Below are 19,917 nucleotides of genomic sequence, written 5' to 3'. Positions count from 1 at the left end.
ATCAGACAACTCTGATTTGTACTGACCTAAAACCGAATCTTAGAAAAATTAGTTGACAAGTTCAATACCAAGCATTGCAAAGCCTTTCAACAAACTAACAGGGTATCAACATGCAGAATAAAAGTTACCACAAGGTAAAGCCTTTTTCGTCATTGCAAAAGCGTGTGTCGCCCGATTTGACTGTTGACATATCATCAGCACTCACACATTATCCTATTCCAAACAAACTAAGAAAAAAGAAGGCATTTTGTGTCGTCTTACCGCAAGATCTGGTCGGCACAAGTTGGCAAGTCTGTCTGGATTGCATCTTCACCTTGCGTGACCTATAACAACTCCAGCTTGTTCATTTAACTGTTAAATAGTCCACTGCACAGTATACACCGGTCTGACTTTATCCACCTTATTATCCAACTAATGACGTTATTGCGATTTGGTATTCAATCTCAACAGATAAGGCTACCCAGCGCATACAGTTTTTGAATCTATTCATCTAAACTTTGTCGAACGGATGCTTCGATGCATATGGTTTACTAGATTAAAGGAATCAAACAAGTAGCGTTCTGCTCTATGCAAAACTTTGCATGGGCTACCACTTGAAAAATCCTGACGTAAGTGATGTCAAGAAAGCCGCTTGTTACAAATCAGTGTTTAGTTAGGACATAGATGAAAAATCTTTGCCAGAAAATTTGGCAAATTTTACATCCTTGTTTTTGTCATGTTGTTCGTTTTCAATGCTAGGTCAATCCGAAGAAATGTAGCTGTTCAAATTCGAAAACCTGAAAACCGGTGTCGTTAATATAGAATGTAGGCTGATTAGTGATTGTGGTAATCACATATGTGGGCTTGATGTAGACATATAGACTAAGAGTAAGTAGGCGTTTCATTAAAAAACGATCAATTATTTGCCATGGAATGTCCTTCTCCTCAAGAAAAAAAATCGTGATCACGCTACTGCATACTCACGTTTGCGTTTGAGGGATACCTTCTCGATGGATTTCACGGGCCCAGCATATCTTTGAGACCCCTTTGCTGAGGTCATTGAGCTAAATCGATCAGCAATTAAAGGACAGTAGCTTTCAGCGTGTGAAACCAACATCTGATCACATACCATTGTTAGGCTGTTTATTTAATTAGTCTTCGTGCAAAAAGTATGTTTACAATCTGAAACGTAGTGGCACAATAAACCAACGTAAGATTGCATTGAAACTACAAAGTAAAATGTGTTTTTTTGTTTTCCCAACCTTTAACGTTGTTCTGGGCATATAATATCATTTTCTTTTCTCGTCTGGCAATGTAAAACTGATATGTTTTGGAATCTGCTATTGTAGAAGATTATCTTGTTCTTGCAAGCGATAAATTGAAGTGGATAATATGAATTACAAGGTCTTTTGACTCTTTTCTAATGTAAATTATTAACTTACAACCAAAATAGTATCTGCTGCAATTAGCTCAGATGCAACATATGTTATGTTCACACGGTTATGGGTATATAACTGCAGAGTCAGTGGCTAAAACTTAATTTTGCTTTTTCAAGTTAAAAAGTAATTTAAAGATGAAGGGATTTATTTTGGTTTCTCTCTTCGTGGCGCTTGCGGTTGCTCGCCGAACCTTTCACGGGTAATGAAGCTTTAAAACTTGGTTTTAACAAATGTTTTTCCAAAAAATTAATTTTTATTAAGTGTTTTAATTAGAGCACATAATGATGAGGCACGAAACAGCAAAATCTGTTTTTGGGATTTTGTTTTATTTTGGTAGACAGGATTAGTATAGTTCTTTCAGCCTGAAACTTTCCGCATGGCCACTGTAGCACCATAAAGAAGCTCGGCTGGAGAATAGTTCAGTTTTTGCTTAAGGGTAATGCGCAAGCACATAAGTAACGACACAAGAGGTAAATTATGATACTAATCGCCCGGGCAATTATGCTGTGAAATGTGTGATTGGTGGCGTGTATTGTACTAGGTGTGTGTAACCAAGACAAAAACGTAAATTAAGTTTAGACAGATAAAACCAAGCAACCACACGGCATTTAACATCATATAATTAGATTGAACATAAAACTATAAGCTATACGAACGTTTTCGGCCATACTCAAGTTAGCCCTTCTCAAGTAAAGAAAATAACTGATTTTACAATAACATCTAGGCCTACATTGAAAATAACTGATCTACACAATGTATTGAAAAACGAAATGCACAAGAAAGAAACTGCAAAGCAGAGGAGAAAGGCAAAGCACATGGCGGTTAATTCGCGAGGCAAAAAAACAAATCACACACCAAATTATAAAAAAACGTTTAGAAGATAGGAAGCACCTGCGCAAACAATTGCGTATTGAGGCGAGGATTGCTGGATTTTTTGAGCAAAGCCTCGTGAATTTTCGTATCAAATTCGGCGGAACATTTACGCACAACTCTAAAAGACTTCAAGGATGGTTTGTTGTTTGAACATGTTTGACAATCGAATAGATGGTCTTTAATTGCACTTTTCTGTTCGAATTACTGTAGTTAAATCTAGGTGCTCCCTCACTCTCGTTGCCAAATACCGCGTTGACATACCAAAGTATGTAGCCTACAGTTCGCGTCATGCAAACACGTGAATTTGTACATGGCATTTGAACACAAGCAAGAGGGAGTCCTGCTTCGAACCAGGATTGCATGAGTCGAAAGCGAACGCCTTAGCCTATCCTCTGCGTCATCTCACCGTAACCGAGATTGACAAGCGAAGTTTCTGATAGTTGTTGAAGTGTTGTTGCCGAGGAATTTTCTATTCACTAGATGCCGCTGAATGAATGGAAAGCAGTCCTGGAATACTTTGCTAAGCGCAAACTCGAAAAGACGAACCAGCGCCGCTTAATCTTGAGCCGGGTGCTTCTCCACTGAGCTAACGGGGCTCAGTTCCTTCCATGGTGTTATAGTTGTAAAGTGCTTTTTTTTTCTTTTATCCTTGCACCACGGGCTCGCCTTGGCGATCTTTAGCCCTTTTCAAGTAACGAAAAATAACTGATTTTACATCTACATTGCTTGGCTTTATCTGTCTATGGTTAAAGAAAATCACCTCTTCACCAAAATTGTACAAAAAAAAAAATCTTCGAATCGCTTCACTGTTTGATATACGAGAATCAAGAGCTTTTATACTACGAACTACGTTTATCTGAAGACCAAGAGATGTCAGGGTCTCAAGTCTCTACGACGCTAGAAAGAGCGCCGGTTTTCGACACTATGCAAATTGTGCAGCTGCATCTAAGCACCAGGGAGAGAAATGCTTGGTAGAGGACACGAAGATTGACTTCCATGTCTTCCCCACCACATAGTCTGAATCTTCAATCATCGAATATTTTCTTGATCGCAAAAAAGTTGAAAAAGGGGTGTTTTCTATCCCATGGGAGTGTTATCTGTCTCAGAGACAAGGTCGTCTTTAATCAAACTTCAAAAATCTTGTTTCTAAATATTGTATTCTGATTTAGTCAATTATTATCTTCTTAAGCTTGTTGCTTTTTAGGCCTGGCCTGGTGCGTTGCACTTCAAATGGCTTTGCTAGTGGTAGGATTTCTTTGTGGGGTTTTCTGTACGTGCCTTGCTTTTCTTTGCTATGAGCTAAACTCATCAAGATTTGTTTCCCTCACGACCATCAGCACTCTAGATAACGCACCATGGCCGATCTTATCAAGTATCTATTCATACAAATCTTAAAAATATCAGCTAAAGCTATATCGGCTAATAAAGCTATTGCCTAAACATATGTTGTTGTTTTTATTCTTGTTTGCAACTTTTTCTTTTCTTTTTTATTTCCCTTTCTATCTTACATTTTTCTGAAGGTGTTGCGACCGTGCCAATTTGTTTTCAACTCAATAACTTACTTCGGTCACAAGCACGTTTTAACGTTTGCGTTTTGCCGCTTCTACTTTTTTCTCGAACTATGCTATGTTGACGTGTATTGTTTTTGCTATGATAATCAGAATAAAAACAACTGAACTGATTTCATTGTGTCGTTGCAGAGACCAAGTGCTTCGCATCAATCTTTCTCGTGAAGAAGATGTGCAAACGCTGGAAAGCTTGGCTGAACGCTTTGCAGTAAGGACATGGAAGTAGAAAAATGCTTTTTTAGCTAAAACAATTTTCTCAACGTAACTACTCAAATTAACATAACTGGTGGAAAAGCAACAAAGTAGCTCACAACTCGCACATATCGGACATAAGTGGAAATAGGGACCAGAGATTTTCATCCGTTTTAGTTTATGGGATGGATATCCATCACACACAGTAGGCTACGAAGACCCTCGGCACACCGCATCCCACACAGTATAGGCCCACACAGATATCCATCACCCACAGTAAGCCTACGAAGACCCTCGGCACACCGCACAGGCTGGCTAAGTTCTGTGTAGGTTAGGCTACGTCTCCTCGCACTCACAAGGTAAATTACAAGACATATTACAACAACATTGTCCTTTTCTGTGTTTTAATCATGAAAAGACCGAATTAAAATGTGAAGACTACATCTCGCTTTCTTGTGTGACAGCAGTAATATTGTAGCCTACTGTTAAAAAGCGATTTCCTTGAAATGATGAATGCGTCTGTTCCACACGAGACATTTTGCATTGCTTTTTTTTCAAACAAGCAGAAAAATGTAGGCTATCCAGTTTATGCGAAATGGATCTGCACTGCAAGTGACTTAAAATGCATTGAAAATAACAAACAAAAAACCACCTCCGTCTCTAGTGTCTCTAAGTCTAGTGTATCTGCAGTTGGCGATGAAAAAACATAGAAAGCGATTCCGACTAGAATTTTTATCTGCTATAGCCTATGTAGTTATCCTTTATGTAGCCTACCCATCCGTTATATGGGAGTTCTATTGAATATTTGAATTCTAAATGACTAGCTCTTTTAAGCCAAATAAAAGTTTTATAGGTGATGAATCTCATGACGATATGATTATACCTTGCATGGTTCTGCTAAAAAGGTTCAATTTGCTTTATTTAGTTGGACTTTTGGACCCCCATCAGATCACACAAAATCCCAGTTGATATTCATGTTCAGCAACAAAACGTCGCTCTTGTCAAAGTGGCTTTGACACGATTCAGGTTGGTTGGTTATTTATCTGACTACATGATTACGTTTTCCAATAAATAACGAGTCGATACATCAGATTACATAGAGGTTGTACATGTACAAACATCGAAAACTGATATATTCAAACTATTGTTTTCAAAATTTGACCTCATTCGCCGTCAGAACAGTTTAATTATTTTATTCATAAGCTTAGTTTAATTTTCTGAATGGTGTATTCATGGGCTCTATCCAAGGGAGGGGTGAGGGGGGTGATCACCCCCCCACTAATTGGAGTGGGGGGGTGATCAATGCAAAATCACCCCCCCACTCATTTGGCTTTGAAAAGGTTTTGTGATATTTTATTGATCAAATTTAAAAAAATATATTTTCGCTGTTGGCACATTCTGAATTTTTTATCAATATGAATATATATTTCATTTCAATATGATTTTTTTGTTTGGCAACCCTGAACTACAAGCCAGGCGTTTACACTGTGTTTTAACTTAGCTTGCTTGGTAGCCACTTTAACAAGAAAAAATTCTGCCACTGCAAATGACTAGAATGACACCGCCAACCAATTAGAACATGTTATAAGAGGCTACCGTCCAATTGTGACTTTCTCGCACTTAGCCAGAGAGTTAATCTTTGCTTTGAACTTTATTTGGTAATTACAGAACAAAAAGAGCAATAGCAGTCGAACCCACGTCAATGAAATGACTACTTTCTAACCCTAACCCCTAAAAAGCCAACCAGCTGCCAACTTAGTCGGCAGCAGTGGCCGAGTGGTTAGCGCGTTGGGCTCGCCGTCGAGAGCCTGCATGTTCGACTCCACCCCCCCGCACTTGCTGTTGTTTCTGGTAGCCACTTTAACAAGTCGAAATTCTGCCACTGAAATTGATTAGAATGCAACCGCCAACCAATCACAACATGTTATAAGAGGCTACCGTCCAATTGTGATCCTTCTCGCACTCATCCAGAGAGTTAATGCTTGTTTTGTACTTTATTTGGTAATTACAGAAGAAAAAGAGCAATAGCAGTAGTGGGAATCGAACCCGCGTCAATGAAATGACTACTTTCTAGCCCTAACCCTAACCCTTAAGCCAACCAGCTTAATTTGCTTTCTATCATCTTCTTTTCGCCATTTTTTACGTCACTTAAACCGTAGCTTGTGATTGGTTGGCGGTTTCATCCTAATCAATTTCAGTGGCAGAATTTCGACTTGTTAAAGTGGCTACCGTTGTTTCTCTGGGGAAGAAACTTCACTATGAGTATAATTGCCTCTACTCAGTGATCGATTTCGAGTAATGGGTAGTACTAAATTTAAGTCATAAGTAGAGTAGACAACCGGAAACAGACATTGCCGTCGGCTGCAGCGTGGGTCAGGTGTACGTCAGAAGGCGTACACCGATGCATAGCGCTCAAGTCCGCTTTTCCGCAATGCAGGGTAAAAATATGAAAAACAAATAAACAAACAAACAAACAGCTGATAGAAAATCCAGCACTTGATTTGCTTTGTATCATCTTCTTTTCGCCCTTTTTCACGTCACGAAAAACGTAGTTAATGATTGGTTCGAGTTTTCATTTGCAGTGCCAGAAATATTTCTTGTTAAGTGACTACCAGTTTGCTTACCCAAAAATGCCCTTTCCGAAACATACTTCGTGAAACGACTTGGAAACCCTATGCTTCGATCAGAAAGAAGCTGATGCTGCAATGGGGGGTCTGGGGGGCGCAGCCCCCCAGAAGTTGAAATGACTATGACGATTTTAGCCCACTGTCCAAAAATCACCCCCCGAATTCTAAAAGTGGATAGAGCCCCTGGGTGTATTACTGTACTAATGCAATCTGCAAAACTATTTTAAATACGGATGACGATAAAAAATAATACAGATAAAGAAAGAAAAATGAATCGAGTTTATAAGAAAAAAACAGATTACCGCGCTCGCTTTAAAAAAAAAACGAAAATTGCAGGATAAACTATGAAGTTTTTATTGAAGATGTTCAAGCTTTAATAGATACAGAAAGAAGCTCACATCCTGTGGCAAAGAACCTTGCTGGTTTTGATTATAACGTTTACCATACCTATGAAGAGGTAAATTTAAAATAAATTTTGAATATTTATGTTGTTGGACTGAAATACAGTGGAAATGTAGCCTAATATCATCGGAGACGGCTCAACATACACATCTAACAGGTGTGGGAAAACTTCTTTCCGCTGTAATTGCAAACAACGCACTTGACTTTTTCATATATCGGTTAATTGCCTTCATCTAAAATAATTCTATCTTGTTTCAAAAAAGATAAAAAAATCAAAACTTACTTGTGCAGATTCAGCAGTGGATTGACGATATGGCAACAACATACGCTTCTCTTGCAACTAAAAGTTACGTTGGTACCAGTTACGAAGGGCGAGATTTCAACGCACTCACGGTTGGTCATCAGCTAAATGAAATAAAATTGTTATCTTATGTGAACCTGATTTATGTTAGTTTTTGTAATTTCAACTAAAAACTGCTTATGCAACACGACAATGAAGTTGTTTGTATAACTTGCTACAGTATTTTTTTTTAACTTTAAGATAAAAAAAATTAACAGATCGAGGAGATTTTTGCTTGATAAAATATACTATTTCAAAAAATCAACATTAGATTTCTTTTTATTGAGTAATTGTTGATTTATGTTGTTATTTTCTTTTTGATATTGACTATTAATCCTAATCCAATCACTGTGGTGTCGAATGAAATCACAATATAAAAATCGGAGGTAATGGAGCTCGTAGAGATAGCACTAGAACCTACCCAAGAACACTGTATTTATATTGTTAACTAATTAGATTTCTACTGGAGATGATCGACCCCAGTTCGTGATCAATTGCGGTATTCACGCTAGAGAATGGGTGACTCCAGCAACTTGTATGTACTCTGCTAAATGGGTGAGTCTAATGGCTAACGAAGTGGAGTAAAAGATAAATGCGCAAATATTAGTGCCCACCGTTGAGAAATTTGTCAAAATAGAAAAAATCTGTAATCTGTTGGGCATACAAAACTGTTTTGTTCTCGCAACAAACTTAAAATAGTTCATAGAGTTAATGGTATGATCATACAGCGTCATATTTCAGCTCGTTGAAGGCTACAGCAATGACGCCGAAATAACCGCCTTGATGGACAATGTCGACATTGTTTTCATCCCGAGTTCGAATCCTGACGGATACGCTTACACGTGGAGCAGCGTAAGGAATGTTTATTTTGCATTCAATGAATAAAATAGTGATTAATAAGAATAACAAGAACAAACATTTTTCTTTCAGTATGTAGACTACATGCAACCCAGAAGGTAAGAAGCAGACAAATAATAATAACAATATTATTGTGACTTAAATATTGTTGCTTTACAACACATGTAAAATATTTTAGTGACAGTGTCACGGTAGCCTACTTTTTCGTTTTTTTTTTTTTTTTTTGTATTATACTTTTACGAGGTGACCGTTTTTAACGTCTTTGGTATTACCCAACCTGGAATCGAATCCAGGCTTACTAGTACAAGAGCCAGAAATAGTGACGAAAATCTTCCACTTATCAAGTGAGCTGCAGCGACTTGATATTCTAATTAAAAAGTCTTATCAAGACATAACCATGTTCTCTGAAGCATTGTCAAATTTGCATTTCTTCTAATGTCTCCCAAGCGCTCACACCACGGTCAGCAGCAAAAAACATAATTATAGGCAACATGTATGCAGCTACACCCTTTTTATCTTTCTATTCCGAAATTAGAAGTGATGTTTCCAGGCTTTAAGTCTAGTAGCTAATCAATGTTGCAGAAAAAAAATTACGAAGTCACGAGTGATTAAAACATTTTTGCTTTATTTTGTAATGTTTAAGTTTGACAATAACTTACAGTGTTGTAGCCTATGTTTGTTATGTAACCTATTTACTGGTGCTGGAAAATGGCTTAATCTTGATTTTTTTTCTGTACTTTATAGTAGTGCAAGTTGTAACAAACAAAAACAGCAACTAAAAACAAACTACTGCATGTGCGACAAACGTCGCATATAGTTTGAATCCCACCAATATGGGAGCATGGACTTCTAAATAGTAGAATCTGGACTGGAAACGCAGTGACCAACAGAAGGCCAAACAGTTGGTACAACAGTTGACCAACAGTGGGCTAACAGGGTTAGTTACTTGGCTGTTGGTCCACTGTTGGCCAACTGTTGTACCAACTGTTTGGCCTTCTGTTGGTCACTGCGTTTCCAGTCCAGATTCTACTATTTAGAAGTCCATGATGGGAGGCTCTATAAGCTACGGTTCAACAATGTTAACTGAAACTGAATAACTGAAAGATTGACAATCGCGGTCCACTTAGTCATTCTGCTTAATATTTGCAAGCCAGAAACAAAGCTCAAAGTTTAGTTATTTAGAATTGTGAAATCTTTAATGATCCATTCAAGTATTTACCCTACGGTCGCTACTCATAGATTGAACAGCATGACTAAAACCGACTCGGTTAAACCCTTGGCCTTTGTGAGATTTCTTGTCCATGACGTGCCAGTCACGACAAGGCTTCGCATTTCATCCTTTTTGTCAAGCACGTAAGGCGGTAGGCTACAGGTAGGCCTAGGTTACCGTCGAACGGTCTGATACACTAAGTTTAATTCTTTCTATGGGCCGTAGCTTGTAAAACTAAATGATATTTTGTTTTTAGGACCGAATGTGGCGTAAAACACGCTCTCCAACAAATGGATTTTGTGTCGGTGTAGATCCAAACAGAAACTGGGATGCCAATCACTGCGGTAAATCCAGTTTCTCATCTAAGCACCTCGTTTATACTTGATGTCTGACAATTTGAATTAGTAAGCGGAAAGGCAGTGAAGCCAATCATGGCGGACACTTTCTGGTAGGCCTATGTTTTTTAGGCGTCTTACCAAATACAGGGATGTGGATGCGGTTAATTTCGGAATCGTTTCCAATTTTTTTCCATCGCTTCCATGTCAAATCTTAGGCCATCAGTACGATGTTTATCTACATTGTGATGCCATTGCAAAACAATAAAGTGTTATGTTTCTTTGCATCAGATATTGCAAATTAAAATCTTCCGGATCTGCTACTGGTCGATTCTATGCGAACGCTTATACAAATAAGAAACAGACTTGTTTCTAATTCTACTACATCAGCTACGTAGTTAATGCTCAAAAACTACAACTAGATGTTGTCGAAAGGGTCCTCGAAATAAATAGCTAGGAAAACATTCCTGCTTTAGCATTGCATTTTGAGAAGGGCCGTTATATCAAGTGCTCTTTCAGATTGTTAATACTTCCACAGTTGAGTTCAATGTGGTTTCGTTTCTAACCATCTCGGCGAAAGAAATTCATACCAAACTCTGCAAAGATCCCGAAAACTAGAAACGACAAATTTACAAGTGTTTGCGATCGAAACAAGACTGTATATAAGAAGATTTTGGCAGAATCCTAATACTTTATATAGGCCTATAGCTCAGTGGCGTATGGTGACCATGTTTTTGGGTGTTACCTTTTTTTCAGCAGGCTTTAAACTCATTGCCTACTAGGTTTGCAGTTTACTCAATAGCTTTTTATCATATCAAAATAAACTGATGTGACATGTTAAAGTCACTGTGATAATCAAGCATGTGATCGAAATTTTTTTTAAAATGTGAGCACCAAAAAAAATGGTCACTGCATAGGCCTATCAGTGATGTATTTTGAGCAATAGTTAATTTTGCAATTCAATAAACTAATCAGGAAATATGCAATTGGTTGTGTAGGTTAGACTACACTTGTAAATGTTAACTTAAGTTCAAAATTATTGCCTCAACTTCATAAAGTTATCGCTGTTCAATGAATCTATGTTATAGCTTACTTCTTGTCTACCTTAAATCAAATAGCCGATATAAGAAAAAATTGGAATTCAATTTACAAAGTGTTTTTCTTTGCAGGGCAAGGATCCAGCACCAGTCCATGCTCTGACACATACTGTGGACCATCACCATTCTCAGAGGTTGGTTATGCATGGTATGGTTGTATGGTCACTGTACATCTTTTAAAAGGGCTTTGATGAAATGTTCTGCAATTGTGACGCTGTAATTTTTTGTGCAAAATTCGGTGTCTACTACATTGCAATAGTAAGAAATTTATAAAACGTAAACATTTTTTTTGACATGTGTCTTTGAAAACAAGCCGTAGGGTAGGCTATTTGCAACTTGACAATGATACAATGGGGATTAAACGCAGCACCGCACGATCAGCAGTTAAGTTGCCGAGTCAAGATCAAACGGAGCTGGTTTAGTTTTCGGGGTATGTGCTTAAGCAATAAATTTCAGGACTGCTCTTCATTCAACGGCACCTAGTGGATAGAATAATTCCCCAACAACATTTCAACAATCGGAAATTTCTCTCTGCCAATCTCGATAACTACCCTGCATCAAACGATTCTGCAAGTAGCTTATGGGTACCCATCAGAATTAACCTATCAAAGGTTTTGTCAGTCCGGGGATAAAGATTTAAAATCAACCAATTGTAGCTTATATTCACATCGATTTTTTTTCAAGCAAACCTAATATATTTTGTAAATTTGAACTTTCCGCCATTAAAAGTTGGGAAATATCTCACCATCAAACTCGGGATGACTTTGTTTTGCTTTTTTGGTGTTTAGTAAATGTGCTGGTTGTCAAAAATAAACAATGTAAGCCTAGCAAGGCCTAAACCGCATTTTCAACAATCACGCAAATGAATATTTTGACAAAATAATGTGGGAATGTTTTCTCTTGACATTTTTTTTTGTTTGTTCCTACAATTCATTTTAAACTTTTTTCCTTGTGGCGTCTTTGTAATTTGTTTTTGGTCTTGTTAAGCACCAACCATGAATTTGTTAAGTATTAAAACTTGTATAGTAACAAGTGTTGCTAATAGAAACACTGCAAAACGAACAGCACACTGAAAATATGTGGCGTGTAAGCTTCTTTATAGTTTTTGCTATAATAAAGTTTATAAAATGTTATTAGAAGTTGCGAGACTGCTACTCACATTTTCTTCTGAGACACGTTTCCAATCAATATTTCGTTTTAAGCGCACCCACGACAGAACATTCTATTTTGTATAACCAGACAAAAAGAGAGTATTATGTTTAGCACTGTTTTAGCAAGTAGTGAATTAAAATATGTAGCACTGTAGTCTATTTACCGAATGTTCGCCATTCATTGCAAATCCTAAGCGATGGCTCATACTTTTTCGAACTAAAAAAAGTTGAAAAAATTATGTTTGCTCTTTCTCAACCTAGATGGTGCATATCTTGTAAAATAATGTCCAAGGAAAAAGCCGCATTGACCTGCCATAAAGCAACAAAAGTCGATCGCCTGCAAACTATGCAACCTAATTTGCTGTGCTGTTCTCATGTCTTTGCGCGTGTCTTTTTCGCGTGTCTAAAGAAAAACTGATGGTATAATACTGTATCTAAATCGTTACCTTGTTTTGAAGTGATGTCATTTAGCATAACAGTTTAACATCAATCTTAAACATACTCTTAGAGCCAGAAAAACGGCTAGTTTATTACTTTTACTGTAGACTAACTATATAATTTCAATATAAATTGAAAAAACATCTATTCGATATATTCAATATCTTCAGCCAATTCGATAATGTTTCGATGTAGACTATCGCTTGAAGTCCTGTTCATTAGGCTGCTATTGGTTTTCAACCTCGATATCACTTTTATATTTTGTTTTGCGTTGTGCCAAAAAATAAGAATTTCTTGTCATCTATTTTTCAGCCATGCACTTTAGCACAAAAGAACTTTGTTGAACAATTAAACAATCCACAAATGTACGTCGACGTTCATGCTTACAGTCAACTTTGGATGTATCCTTATGGCTACACCCTCAGCAAACCAGCAGATGAAGCTACCTTGGTAAGGCATTACCTATTTTTATTATTCTCTTCTGCGAAATGCTTGACATAAGCTATAACCAATTGTACTGTACATATGTCTATGCAGAGCTTGACCGAAGATTAAGGTTGTTGGCGCGTTATTTTTGTCCTCCTATATTAGAGTTGATCATGTAGTGGATTTGGAATAGTGGAGCCGGAGTTTGCTCAATTTTCAGAAAATGGAGTGAATTCGGAGTTTCATTTTTTACAAAAGTTTTGGAGTGAAGTGGATTCGGAGTTTGGTTCAACAACTTTTCATTTTAGCTAAATCTAATAAATCTAGTATATTCTAGTTTTATTTACAGAAAAAATAAATAAATAAAAGTTATTCACGCGATTTTTGACCTGGCAATAAAGTGCTTATCAATGTGCGCCACTGACAACATTTTCGTGCTGCTAATGTTGACAAAATATTTTTGCACCCCTGAGCTATTTCGTGTTATAGGCATTGGCTGGTATTAAATTAACTCATAATTTGATTTTGAAGCGGATTCGGAGTCTAAACTTATGAAATTTTTTGGAGTCGGATGGGAGTGGAGTTTGGTTTCATTGAATAGGAGTGGAATTGGTGTGTGAAAAATGCGCAGGATTTTCTTGAAGTAGAAAGACATTCTTACGCGAAATTAACCTTTGCAATACAAGTGCATCCCTGGGATGCAAAATAAAATTATACAATACGGCCCAACGTCATTCCCGACATAATGTTTTCAAACTCATCTTTGACGAGCTTGGTTTGGAAAAATAGATTTTTTATCGACTTTAGATTTGAGCAATTATCTTCTGAAAAATACAACTGGAATAAAAAAAATTGGACCTCTAAAGATTACCAAAAAAGTTCGACACCCATACGGAAAGTTCAGAGTAGATGTATCAACGCTGAAGAAGTTGGTAAAGATTTAACATTTTGTCAAATTGTCTCTACAAAGCACTAAGAAATATCTGTTCACTTTTTTAGTAAGGAAAGTTCAGGTGATATCCTTTTTAAGGCGGTGCTTTACATTCTGTTGTAGTGTAAACCACCAACCATCAAGAAAAATAGACACTCTGGATTAACTATTTTGGTCACAGTGATGTATTTGTTGTCTTATATCGCCAGATGAATGCTCACCATGATGATTGATATGGACCACTAGCTGTGCTAAGACAACTAGCTTGTGTTATTTTGTTTTATCAGTAAAAAAAATAAAATTGCTAAAATCGGTTACTTCAACAATTGTGGCTTATGTAAACAAAATAATTTAAGAGTAGCTTATTCCTTTAAGTCTCATGTGTTCAATTCTTACAGTTGGAGCACTGCACCCACTCCTTCATAGAGCCACTACACGTGTAATTTAAAAGCATTCACAGCAATAATAGAGATAAAGTATACGCTGATGTCCTTTTACCTGTGTTCAGGCTTCTCAGTGTTATTGAAAATGAAAAATTGCACAAGGATTCTGTATTTAGGATGCAACCGAACAATTAAACATAAAATTCATAGAATCAGACAGGTTCGAAAACTTTTTTTGGAAACTTAATTCATCAATAAAACTTTTGCCACCGCAAAGGCGGCTTTGTCAGTATCTTATTCAAAAATGGTACAAATGTTGCTTTCATTATGAGATTCAATAGTTTACTACTTGTTTTTTTTTTGCATATAGAGAATGATGTAAGGTCAAGAAAGATTTATTTGCAAACTTCTTTGCTGCTTTTTTCTCTATCCTGGCTTTCACAGAAGATGTATGGATTGTATGCATGACACGGAAGGACATTTTTAAAATAACGTTTTTTTGGTTGATACGGATTAGGCTACTGTAAATCAATCAATCGACCTACTGTTTTTCTTATGACACCTCATTAAGTTTCTTATACAAATCGTTTTTTGAACAGGGTTCAGAGAACTCTTGACAATAGGTTTACCACACAAGTTACTGGTAGTCTTTATCAACAGATGGCAGAACCGAGTGAAGGAATTCAGTTAAACTGCTCGTTCATTAACCTGTAGGCTGGTTTGTGTCGTCATTAGCTTTTTTGTGTTAATAGGCTGGTAGCATGTCAACACAAACATGCACAGGATTGAGCACTTACAATAAATGCTAGAACAATTTTAAACTATTCCTAAATTATGTCAGTGAAATGCAACCTAAGCTATAAAATACAGTAAGCTACCTCTACATCCAGCCTGCAGAGCAAGATAAATACCAAGAGGCCTACATCATAAGTTACAAAAAATTCCTGAAAACCATGAAACTGCTTTCTTCTGAAAAAGTGCAAAATGAATTTGGATATTGAATCTCGTATTTTATCTTTGCAGGACAAAATCGCTCAAGACAGTGTTGCTGCTATTCAAAGCACTCACGGAATGGTTTACGAAGCTGGCTCAATATCCTCGACCATTTGTAGGTTGTGTTGATGACAGAGTGATGTAGAAAATCTCTGAAAATAACAAGTGTGACAAATAACTTCCGAAAGTTAACAAGATCTCATTTGTTTTATCAGCAAGCGAATATTTCAGATGTTGCTTCTGGAAGCACGGCTGACTACTTTTACGATACGACCGGCATTCGTTGCTCATTTGCCACTGAATTGAGAGACACCGGAAGATATGGATTCGTTCTTCCTGAAAGGTAGGCTTATAGAGTGTAGGCTACAGTAGGCTATAGATGCTAAGTACTTACTGCAACCAATTTATCTAAAAACAGTTTAACGCCGTTTGGAAAATAAAAGCAAACATCAGAAAAAGTCATCTAAACTTCTAAAAAAGATGTTGATTCCTGTGAATTTTTATGTTCTTTTTTTATTGGTTTTAACTGTAGTCTATTTTTACGATAATATAACCCCGTGTTGTGAAGACGGCTGGGTTTAGCGCAAGTTTAGTAATAAAAAAATCGGTTCAGAGTCGGCTTAACTTCATATTTTTTGCAGTTTCTTTACTTAAATGTAGAGCAAAAATGAACAAATGTTCGCCAACTAAATGAAACAATGTTGGATAACAAGATTTCCCAAACCCATAATAGACTAAGCCATTTTCAAAACGGGATGCAAACGAGGACGTTTTCCGGAAAATAAGACAGTTAGCTTCTAATCTTTTCAATATAGCTTTCTTTGAAAATGGAAACCATCTGCATCATTATAGTTTCCACAAACGCCCCAGTAATAAAAAAAATGTAGACTTTTTGCTCAAAATTGGGAGGGTCATAAAACCGCCTTTAATTTGCTGGCAAAGAATTGATAGCTTAGTAATGGTCCCTGGCCGTTTGTATTTTTGTTTAGGCTAGTTTATCTTTGCTATTTTGACTAGTTTAGTAAGTTTCACTGTCGGCTTCAAATAAACTTTCGGGTTAACCTGGAACTTTGACTTGTTGGTATTTTAAACTAGACGGTAACATTTATCACAGATTGATCCAACCGACCGCAGAAGAATCCTTCGCAGCTTTCAAAGTTATGGCTCAAGCCGTCGCGGATGGAAGATGCGCGTAGATGAGTCGACATCTGGAGAAGGCCAAGACATTGTTGTTTGCATGGATGTAACGTCTTTTAACATTAAAACACCTTAGTTGAAACGCAGTGACTTGGCAAATACATAAGAACAAAGTGGAAATATTGTATCTGTCTCTCTGCTTAAACTTTAATTGAATTAAAAGAAAGATGTCTTGGTTTCTACGACAGATATTTTTAATCAAATTAATTAAGCGATTCAATCATTGTATAAGAAGATACGAGCAATATTGTGGTTTTATCTGTTGTAGCTCAGCAACTGCTGGGGTGTTTTAGCGACAAGACTCAGTTTTAACTTTACATCAGGTTTACGATGTCAGTACATTATTTATTACCCGACTTAGCTATAGTCACTGCCGCAAGAAAAACACAATCGTTTTACAAGTCTTTGGGAGGCCTATGACCCAAGTTGGAATCAATCTCAAGCCTACCAGAGACGAAGGCGAAACTCTTCGGTCGCTGAACTGGCCGTACAAGAAGATAACATGCCGTCTAATGTAGCCTAAGTAGCCTATATCAGCCTAATCCTTATTACTTACCAATTATTTTTTTAGTTTGTTTCAAAACTATCTTTTTTGAGTATAACCAAGGCAGCCTAGTTATCGACGGGTAGCCACTTTAACAAGTCGAAATTCTGCCACTGAAATTGACTACAATGCAACCGCCAACCAATCAGAACGTGTTATAAGAGGCTACCGTCCAATTGTGACCCTTCTAGCACTCATCCAGAGAGTTAATGCTTGTTTTGAACTTTATTTGGTAATTACAGAAGAAAAAGAGCAATAGCAGTGGTGAGAATCGAACACGCGTCAATGAAATGACTACTTTCTAGCCCGAACCCTAACCCCTAAGCCAACCAGCTGACAAAAAATCCATCACTTAATTTGCTTTCTATGATCTTCTTTTCGCCATTTTTTACGTCACTTAAACCGTAGCTTATGATTGGTTGGCGGTTTCATTCTAGTCAATTTCAGTGGCAGAATTTCGACTTGTTAAAGTGGCTACCTTATCGACGAGTCATTTTTCAGCGCACTAACAAGATGTTTACGCACAATTAAACATAGAGTAAACAAGTCCAGGGTGGCCAAAGATTTCTCTGCGAAAGGTCACGCCACGCCTGTTTCATCACCAGCAAATTGAAATCCTTCAGCGACTGTTAGAAATTAAGTCAAATAGACGACGTCACATGCAGCATAAAAGAAGCATACATTTTTTCACACCCTTGGTATCACGCAGTCAGCGAAAGTCACCATACAGTAGCTTACATTTAAACTAGTCATACAGTGTAATCAGGGGCGCGGGAAGTAGGGATGCTCAAGGGGCTGCAGCCCCCTTAAAGCTAATGCAGCCCCGCTGGAATTTTCAATAATTGCTTCAGCCCCCTTTAGAAAATTCTGACAATTTAAGGTACTCATAACATATTTTCAGAAAATTATTCCAACAATAATTGCTAGGCCTACGATGAATCGAGTTCCTGTTAGCCTACGTGTGGTCACGCTTATCATTCGCAATAAAGAATTGTCAATCACAGAGAGCTATAGGCCTACCTCGCAGTAGCGGTACTAGCCACCCTCCCTATTAACACGGTGGTCCATCCTTTATTGGACATCATTTTGCAATGTTTACATTTCACGCTGTACTTCTGAACATTACCGTACAATAATACATGACTTTGCTTTTTCGTCTCGTTTGGTTCGTTTGTAGGGCACCAGCACGCACGATGCTGTATTTTGAGATTACCTGCAGCGGTGAAGTTTTTCAGCCTGCAGAAGCCATTGCAAGACAGCTCCAAAACAAAAAGATCTCTGCTTCTTCAGCTTTGGTATCCATCACCATTCCCGCCGAACGGATAAAAAATCTCAGAAAAGATGAATCCGCTTCCAAGCTTATGGAAGCATCAAGCGTCTTTGCGTCTGCCAATAACCTAAAGACGCCAAAGGAATCACGAGTGAGCAAAACTCTAGCAAGATTTCGAAACACAGAGGAATCGAATACTCTGTCGTCTGCGGGAGAAAGAGCGTGGAAACGGCAATACATCGAAGCCCTTGATTTGGTTCAAGCTGAGCTTGATCGAAGACTCGACCAGGCGCATCTGCTTACAGCAGCCAACAGAGAGAAGGCCCTTCTGAGCTGTGCAAACAGTAAAGAAAGATCTGATACTGAGATCAGCTTACCCGATGCCATTAGAAAAGATCGCCTAAAAACGAAACTTAGCTTGCTCAGCGATGATATACAGTACGGTAAGTGGAAAAACCGCAAACTCCGTTCAAAAGGTTGCTGAGATAGCCTACTATCGCCTACTAACTAAAGCCTACCTACTAACTAAAGCCTCAAACACTAGATCTTTTCAAAGAAACTCGAGAGTTCGTGAAGCTTTGCCTCCGGGTTTCAGCTGCATCATTAGAACGTTCTTTTTCTGCTCTGAGACGCCTGAAAACGTGGTTGAAAAGAAGCTCAATGACACAAACAAGACTTACTCATCTTGCGTTGTTGCATGTCCAGTGTCCACCAAAACATTTTGGACACTGTCGAACGTCGATGTCAAAGAACTCATGACACAGCTCATAGAAAAAACACTTGAGCGAAAAGCAATCTTCGGAAGCTTGTGAGAACTCATTTCCACAAACTGTCGTTTTCATATCACTTTCTAATTTGTTCGTTTTCATTTTAATTTCCTGAACAGTTGCTTTGTTGTTGCCATTCTTAATTTCTTACAAAGTGTGTGTTTCGATGTCGTTTTTAACACAGGAGGGGACCAACTGCTTACTAGGCTACTAGTTTTTAAATGTTCTCCCACATAAAGGGGGTCTGGGGGGGCGAAGCCCCTTAAAAACTGACAACACCACTGCAGTTTCAGCCCCCCTTAGAGAAGAATAGTTCCCGCGCCACTGAGTGTAATTCATTGTAACACCACTGCAGCTTCAGCCCCCCTTAAAGAATAGTTCTCGTGCCACTGAGTGTAATTCATATAATACAAATCATTGTTGTAAAAAAGTAGGTGGGAATAGGTAAGGACACCTCAGATAGATTTTTGAAGTGCCAGGCTGCTGAAAGGCTACGCCATGCTGGGCTATAAAATTTTTCAAGAAATAAATTATTTATTGAAATCCTTCTGTGGTTGTGAATGAAGCTTTTTTGAAATGGTAGGCTGACTTAACGTTTAAGCGAAACCTTCTACCCAAGTTCAATTTTAATAAATTTTGGTTAGGCTACGCACAAAGTGTGCATTTTGATTAAAAAAACATTGCGTCAAAAAAGTGAGCAAAACAAGATATTTGTAAAATTTTCCGGAGAGCAACCCCCCACACACGCCTATAGTGCTTTGCTTTTTCGAACATCACGTTTTACATTGACCACATGTCTTATAAATTCTTCTGTGCTAACACTCTGGTCTTTTCTCAAATCCTGCATTGTCGGTATTTTAACCCTTTTTTTCCTAAAAAAATATTAGAGTAAGGTTG

General features: G+C 37.7%; 1 protein-coding gene across 1 annotated transcript; it reads left to right on the top strand.

The window, feature by feature from the left end:
- Positions 1 to 1,539: 1,539 nt before the first annotated feature.
- Positions 1,540 to 16,545, top strand: LOC145777824 (carboxypeptidase B-like). Its single transcript, XM_082589236.1, has 13 exons — positions 1,540 to 1,617; positions 3,992 to 4,067; positions 4,977 to 5,077; positions 7,015 to 7,135; positions 7,372 to 7,473; positions 7,877 to 7,975; positions 8,162 to 8,272; positions 9,745 to 9,832; positions 10,993 to 11,054; positions 12,822 to 12,959; positions 15,273 to 15,357; positions 15,474 to 15,585; positions 16,357 to 16,545. Exons 1-13 carry the CDS (start codon positions 1,553 to 1,555, stop codon positions 16,436 to 16,438), a joined length of 1,242 nt encoding a protein of 413 aa, XP_082445362.1. The 5' UTR covers positions 1,540 to 1,552; the 3' UTR covers positions 16,439 to 16,545.
- Positions 16,546 to 19,917: the final 3,372 nt, after the last annotated feature.

Source organism: Aplidium turbinatum, chromosome 1 (genome assembly GCF_918807975.1).
Source record: "Aplidium turbinatum chromosome 1, kaAplTurb1.1, whole genome shotgun sequence".
Lineage (NCBI taxonomy): Eukaryota > Metazoa > Chordata > Ascidiacea > Aplousobranchia > Polyclinidae > Aplidium > Aplidium turbinatum.
The sequence above is the reverse complement of the archived record's forward strand: the minus strand, read 5'-3'. Positions and strand labels throughout refer to the sequence as shown.